Raw genomic sequence first — 7,758 nt, forward strand, 5'->3', positions numbered from 1 at the left:
ATCCCTGCATACAAAAATTATAGCCATTACATTTAAGGCTTTAAGTTTAATAGAGATGTATTATCATTCAGTGCATGACTGTTGAAGCACCCACACATATATAAATACACAATTTGTAATTTATTTAAATATTCGGTTAATTTAACTGGATGACATTTATTTCGTATTCAACAGCATGTTGAATTTGACCATATTCTTTCTATTTCTCTCCAAAGAGTGTATTTATTTTCTTTATTTTATCTTACAAAACTTCTGTGAGCTGTTTATCCCCTGAGAATAAAGAAACATTTCTGAAACCCTTGTGAGAACCGTAACATCTGTCTCCATCAAGATCTCTACATTTAGGTAGTTGAGGTTGATCACATCTTAAACACAATATTTCTCCATAAGTTCTCCTGGAATCCAATAGCATGTGTAGATCAATTGATATAAAAGGGTTGATAAATTAAAGACTGGAAAACAAGAAAATATACTTTTTATTCACTAATATCAAAACTTGAAATTGCATTGCCTAGAAAACATACACTCTGAAAATATGAACTAATAAATAGTAACAATGACCAATAATATTTCTAGATATACATACATGACTGTATACACACCATTGTTTAATAACCCATCTAGTCTTGATCCATAGAGACCTGTATCTAACAGTTCTCAGTTTCAGGGCTAGGCTACTGTATTACTCATGTATGACTCATCAGCACTTTGGACTCATGATTCATTCACGTTACAACACTATGTAAACGTTTCCATTCTGTGACCTCAATCAGTCTTTTGAACCTACTCAATGATGTTCCATTGCTATTTTAGAGTATTGAAGTGTAGCTGTTAAACTCTACTGAAAGGTCCGCCTCTACCTTTGTCAGCTGTTAAAGGCTGATTAAGATCTAAAAGATTAAAAGTCCTAACATATATAACATTAAAAGTGCTAACATATATACCTGGGCACTCTACCCAAAACTAACCCCTTTATATGAGTCATGTTATCTATTTACCCTGTCTTTAGTATGACACATCCACACAGGAATGTAAGAAGTTTCTTCAATACCCGATCACCAGAAACATTGAGGCATTACAGGTTTTGACATTTAATCACAGACCTGGCATACTATTTAGTCACATCATAAGAAGTAATTCATAAACACTCTTTCCAAATGGAGATATGATTTAACAAGACTGAACAGGGAACACCCTGAAACTACAAATTGGTTGTGAAAAGGAGAACTTGGTTCTTGATCATATCAAGTCTTTTATGGTATAACGCGTGTTATATTAAGCTCTGTTGCATTAACACATGATAAAAGCAATCTGACCTTTCTCATGACATTTACAGTTACTGGGGAAACTCTATTGTAAAAAGAGTCCCATGGGAAAGTCCTCCTTTCCTATTATTATGCAGTGTCATGTACACTGCTGCACTTGTTTAAAGGACGTGTCTACATTATATCATGGAAGTAAATGAGATTATGTGGACTTTAAATCAGATACAAATAAAAAAACATCACACATACTGTCTAAGGTCGAGTTCCTTACAAAATGTAAAAGTAGGCCTAATGATTCGAATAGCTCTTTTCAAAAGTGTCTTTATGTCCTTTTTTACCTGACTGCTTCTGCACCATGTACAAGAATAAACTTCAGGGTATCTTGTGCAATGACACATTTTCATTCACTATAAAGAGCATGTCAAACCCTTTACAGGAAAGGGCAAGAAAGGCTGCCTGACGTAGAACCCCATGTGGGAGGCATGGGGGCTAAGAACACAGACGTGAGCACTCAATGACTCGCTGTGGTTTGAACTCCCACCTTTGCTTGACTGTACAGAGAAGGCCCAGCCCTCCCTCGCACTTCATAACACAAATGTCACTTGTCACACAGAGAAGCCATCACCAAATATCTTACTATACATAAAGTCTAACTAGATGTCCATGTTTTATGACTGGATTACTTTTGAATGTTGCAAATAACTTCAGGGTGGTTCCCATACATGTAAATATTGGGACCGGTCATCCAACAAGAGTCCCTAGATGTTTAAAATGGTTATGAGATACCTGATGTTCTTCCCCTTCAGAATTCCCCCTCCTCTTCTGCCAGACCGTTAATTCCACATAACTGGTTGACACGTGTACTGTAAAAACTGTAAAAACAAAACTCTTAAAAAACAAATGTACTAACATTGAAGTAGACACGTTTGAAAAACATACACATTCATTCTTCTTTGATGTTAAAAAGGTTTTGACGTAGGAGAGTAACATTTAAGTACCCAACAGTTGAATGGACAATAGTCTATTCATGGCCATTTATTAGGTTGTTGTCCGAGTCTAGTCTTTAGGGAGTCTGATTCAGTCTGATCTCATTCAAGAGTGGGGCTTTGGACTCCTGAGAGGTCAGAGACTCGGTGCTGCTTCCCTGCTCCTGCTGAGGCTGATGGCAGCTGCATGATACCAGGGTCTGGGGCTCATCTGAAGACGACAGGAGAGGGACAGACAGGAGAGGGGGAGACAGGAGAGGGAGAGACAGGAGAGGGAGAGACAGGAGAGGGAGAGACAGGAGAGGGAGAGACAGGAGAGGGACAGACAGGAGAGGGACAAACAGGAGAGGGACAGACAGGAGAGGGAGAGACAGGGAGGTTTTGAATGGAGGTAGTATGATTTGCGAACACTGTATACTTGTGACATATTTGATGCATGATGTTTGAAATGTGAGTCTGAAAATGTGTTTCGGGTCAGGAAAAATGCTGGTGATGTGGACTTCTGTTACCTGTAGTGGGATTCCGAATGATGGGTCCGAATGGATTAGGGGTCTTGGGGGGTAGTTTCTTTTGAACACTTTTGTGTAACATGATGCTGCTGATGATGCTGATGACAATGACCAGAAACCCAGCGCAGGTGACTGCTACAACCCATCCTGTGTTATCTACAAAGTGGGAGAAAATGACAATTTCATGCACATTCAAACCAATGTCTTGTGACAATCCAGAGTTTTTTTTATCCTGGGTAACCATGGATCTTACCTCTGTTTTCTGGAACAAAGCTGATTCCTGTGTTTCTTGAAGGCAAGGTGACTACCACAGGGTCTGAGTGGTTGCTTTTACTGGTGCTGCACTTAATGTCACTGACTGCATCCCCGCTGGCAACAATGTGTTGATTTGGATGGGGGCAGCTAGAGAAGGTCATTAGGACAAAAAACACAATTATTGACTCTAGTCTCCTATCACATTTGTAAATGCAACACTGTATTAATTCACATTAGCCTCACCGGGTTGTCCAAGGTTTGCACTTCTGGTGTATCTGGTCATTGAATGTCCCCTGAGGACACTTTTGGCAAGATCCTGTAAAGACCAACACATAGCTCAGTCAGAGTGTTGGAATGGCTGTATGTTGCTGTATAAGTCTTGAGTATCATTTCATTGTTACTTTAGTTTTAATCTGTATTTGGTGGCATGATCAATATTATTTCTTGTCATTGTCCTCCATGTCTTCAGACATTAAAAGCTACTTGACAAGATCAGTTTTGCTGCCTAGCGCCTACCTCGCGCATCTATTAAAATAGAGTGCTGTGGCAAGTTTACACAACAGGCTAAGTTTACACAAACTTGTGGAAATAAACGTATACTTCTTCATGTATTGTAGAGGTCACTAGACATATATAGCTCATAGAATTGCGTCTGAGACTTACGTTGATTTGTAGGCTCTTCGCCCTTGCCACACTCTTTGACACAGAAGGTGCAGCCTTCATCACCACATTTATACCCCGCTGAACAGTCACACTCAGTGTCCTTGGTGGTTGTACACCTTTTTTTAAGAATAAAGGCACCTATACACACACATTCAAACAAACAAACATACTGTGAGCATCTATGTGGACATTTGAAAGATGGAATGCAAGTGTTAAATATGGTATCATACATTTACATTTTACATTTCATTCATTTAGCAGACGCTTTTATCCAGCGTACAAATATATAGAAAGTACAGCAGAAGATCAAGGATCATAGTTCTACAGTATTTTTGTGGTCGGATTCCAGTTGCCGTATCTCAGCTACCAGGCACAGTGAACAAAAATGTATTCTAGAGTGCAACAATAACATCTTGATTCTTTCACTATAGTCTTACAATAACTTCGATGTCTAACAACTCCAGTGGTTCCTAGTACATGTCAGTGCATATCATAATGCTTCTCCTACCAATGCAAAGCTGGCATATCAAGCACTCGTGGGTGCAGTCTCTTGTCAGATAGTATAACAACCGGATATCGAATATAACATGCAGAGAAGGGACAACTTTGAGGGTACAGTACCACAAGAAGTAATTAATCTTACCTGTACACGTGGTACATTGTTTACAGTCAAACTTTAAAGGGTCTTTTGTGTAGGTGCCTTCCTCACAAGGAGTACACAGTTCTTTGGGATCTGGACCACAGCGGCTAACTACACGGTTCCCTATATGTGCACATCCAGTAGACAGATCCACATACAGAGAAAAAGACAGAAAGAGAGAAAGAAATGTGTACCTGCTGTTAGCACACAAATGACTTCAAACTCAGTCAGTCAGACAATGTTACACTGATACAAATACAGTCATCTAAAAGAGAATCTACGATGTGTCAGCACTGTGTTCTGTGAAACCTAAACCACCATTGGAGTAGACACACTTTACTGTACCATTACTGTACAATCCTACCCATATTGGATTCCCCTTCCACATTTATCAGTAGACATCTGGCCTGATGAGTCACCCTGACAGAATCTTTAATGTGGTATTAAGAAAAACCACTGAAACTGATCTAGGTCAGTTGAAACCACCACAGGGGAAAGGGAACACTCCTCACAACTTGGGATACAACACACTGCCTCATTAAAACGGTAACTGAGAAATAACCAATTTAATCCATTTCTTAATCAAGATGATCATTTATATCTTATCCATTTTAAATCTCGATATTCAAGTTCATAATGGGAAGCTAGAGTTGACCAAGTTCTGCTTTAGAGACAACCCTAATATTCTTATACAAATAAACAACACAGTCCTGAACCCAGACGTACCTGGTTTGCAATGAACACAGCAGACATCTGTAGTTTTATGGGGCTCCCATCGCATACAGCCTATTGCTGTCTCTTCAGCACTGATACAGCCAGCTGGGAGCAGAGCGAAACACCAAGCCAAGATGAGTAGATCCATAGCTCTCACAGGGTTCAGAGTAGGGCTGTAGATCACACCCAGCATTCTGACAGCAAGGAGCAGTCCAGCACACTAAACAATCCAAGACACAATCAATTTAAGAATTACACTGAATAAAGGGATCTTACATGATATGAAAATAAAGCTGCATCTTCCTATTCCTATAAACACATACCCAGGACCAAGGTCACAATTTTAAGAAAGGTGAACACTTTACATAGTGTAATAAATCCAATACTCAAATCCAACATACAGTACCCAAAAAACGTATTTTACTTTAAGTAATTTCAAGTAATGCATGGATTAAATTACCCAGGTTTGATTCAAACATACACACACACACACTCACATAAATAGCTTAAGGAAAATAATTGTATCAACAAAAACTTTAAGAGGACAATATATTATGCTGGTTGTACTGAAATATTTAAGTTATCCCAGTTGTATAAAACAGCATGTTAGATTTGGAATATACAAAAAAATATTATGGTCCACAGAAAATTACCTCATCCGCTCTCAAGTGTAGCCTCTTGTTGATGCAGGTTAAGTATCAGAAGCGTCTTCATATATATGGTAGGAGGAGCTTGTAGCCTCTATGGCTGAGCCTAGTGGTTACTTTTTAAATGCATCATAAACATGTAGCCTACAGTGAAGTGCTGGTCTGGTTTTCTTTATTAAACTGAACCTCAATGGTATCTTTGAAATTGTTGGATATTATTGTCTGATTATCACACTTTTGTTAAAGTTTTTTTAAGAACACGTTTACATGTTGGACTTCTCTTTGGCATTGGTTGGCATGATACTACAAATAGTCTTACGTGTAACTGCCAACAAGCAAATCGTCAGCAAGGTTATATTCTGGACTGACAGTTTATTTCCTATTTGGGTCTTTTTATTCTTGTCTCCTTACTCTACATTGGAAAAGGAAATATGTTATGATATGTTATGACGCGTTTCAAAATGACGATAAAGAGACACGTCGACTTCAGCATCTCATGACCTCTGCGATAGATAGAGCACAAGATCGTTTAATTGATGGATCACCTTGAACACATGATATTAGTAAGACGTGTTTATCAGCTGTTCTTGTGTGCTGCTTTTTTTTTTTACTTCGCAAGTAATAGAGGGTGAGGTCACCTTCTCGAGGTTTTACTTTTGTAATTATATAGGGACGTCCCTCTACAGATAATAATTAAACAGAAACAAAACTAAAAAGTACCAAGGAGTCCCTTTCTTCGTTTGTTACGGTGTCTCCGATTACTATCAGGAAAGTCCAGGAGCTGTCTTGATCCTGATCTTACACACTTTCTGGGAAAGACAAATCCTGTATTGCCTGCATTTCCCCTTTCCGGAAATACATTCGCTGAACCGATTTGTATAATGGTTAATGATGAGTCAGCCACCCCTACGTTGTACGGTATGTAACCCCATTGTCTCCTAGGGTGACCAAACATCTGGATTTCTAGCCCTTTGGCCGGACCAATGTGGCATGTCCTCCTTTTTGCTCTTTTGTTCTCCTTTTTGACCCTTCCTGCCCACCGTCGCAATTTACCACTCGCGTAGGCTTTCAGATGCCAAAAAGAAAGACCTCCTTCAAACCTACGTCGAGTTCAGAACTCCACTTTGCCAGTAAGAACAGCAAAGATCAATATCATGCCTTCTGTAAACTCAGTCGCCCCCCATCTCTGCTCTAGTTATTTTTAAGATCTCTTGTCATTAATCTTCTTCCTAACACCACAGAGGCGTCTATCCTGGCCATAACTATTTGAGCATAAGGGTATGAAGGGACCCGTTCTGTTCAATCCTATATCACTCTTCTTGGTCATCAAGTCACAAAGCACCTCCTACCACCAATGCTATGCTGACAATCCTATATGTTTCTAACCTTTCCAGGTTTCTGACCTCCTGGTCAACTACAGAATCTAGACACATCTGGATAGCATATCTTCACTGATGTTCTACCACCACCTTTTTGTAATACAGATACAGTAGCACCTGGGAAAAATGTCAATGATATGCTTAAGATATGATAAAGTTGTTGTCGCTCTACTGTATTTTATGCAATAGTTGGGCTAATGATATTGTTGAGATCAGTTGAGATCCATTTGTAATGATTTTTTGCTAACAGAATGTTCGTTGGTACTAACCACTGTTGGAGGTTGGTCCATTGACCAACTTGACTGCTTCTGTAAGCCATTGTGACGGCTAAGAAAGCTATGATAGTCAAGGCTGTGGGTTTTATTATAGCACAAGATACTCATACTGAAACTACGTCACTACCAACCCTCTGAAGACTTTCCAAAAGGACCTCCTCCCTCATACACAATGGTCAACACACTGCCTCTGTATTTTGACAAGGACAGCCTGCTGTGGCTGAAGAGAGACTAGCTCTAAAGCAAACATGTCACAGTACGCACTAACACCCTGCTACTCCCCCTCAGCATATAGCTTGTTCACAGCATCACTTCCTTCCACAGCCTGCTCAGCACTTCCTCCCACACGTGAGTGTGGTGGAGTACCACGCAGCGCTTGTGCAGGGTCTCAGGCCTGTGTATGGGCTGCCTGGGTTATGTGAGAG

At 39.7% G+C, this 7,758-nt stretch overlaps 1 protein-coding gene across 1 annotated transcript; it reads right to left on the minus strand.

The window, feature by feature from the left end:
- Positions 1–458: 458 nt before the first annotated feature.
- LOC124480629 (tumor necrosis factor receptor superfamily member 9-like) lies at positions 459–7,717 on the minus strand. Its single transcript, XM_047040128.1, has 8 exons — positions 5,686–7,717; positions 5,045–5,252; positions 4,322–4,441; positions 3,679–3,816; positions 3,259–3,331; positions 3,014–3,162; positions 2,761–2,916; positions 459–2,462 (listed from the first exon to the last, which is right to left on the minus strand). The coding sequence occupies exons 2-8, from the start codon at positions 5,223–5,225 to the stop codon at positions 2,329–2,331; spliced, it is 951 nt and encodes a 316-aa protein (XP_046896084.1). The 5' UTR covers positions 5,226–5,252; positions 5,686–7,717; the 3' UTR covers positions 459–2,328.
- Between the last annotated feature and the right edge of the window lie 41 nt (positions 7,718–7,758).

The sequence above is a fragment of the Hypomesus transpacificus genome, chromosome 18 (assembly GCF_021917145.1).
Source record: "Hypomesus transpacificus isolate Combined female chromosome 18, fHypTra1, whole genome shotgun sequence".
NCBI lineage: Eukaryota > Metazoa > Chordata > Actinopteri > Osmeriformes > Osmeridae > Hypomesus > Hypomesus transpacificus.

Excerpts from the sequence above, each read along its gene's own strand:
- LOC124480629 (XM_047040128.1), bottom strand. The coding sequence starts at position 5,225 with ATGCTGGGTGTGATCTACAGCCCTACTCTGAACCCTGTGAGAGCTATG. Across the intron at positions 3,817-4,321 it reads ACAATGTACCACGTGTACAG|GTGCCTTTATTCTTAAAAAA; the intron begins GTAAGATTAATT and ends GTGTGTGTATAG. Across the intron at positions 3,332-3,678 it reads CGAAGAGCCTACAAATCAAC|GATCTTGCCAAAAGTGTCCT; the intron begins GTAAGTCTCAGA and ends TGGTCTTTACAG.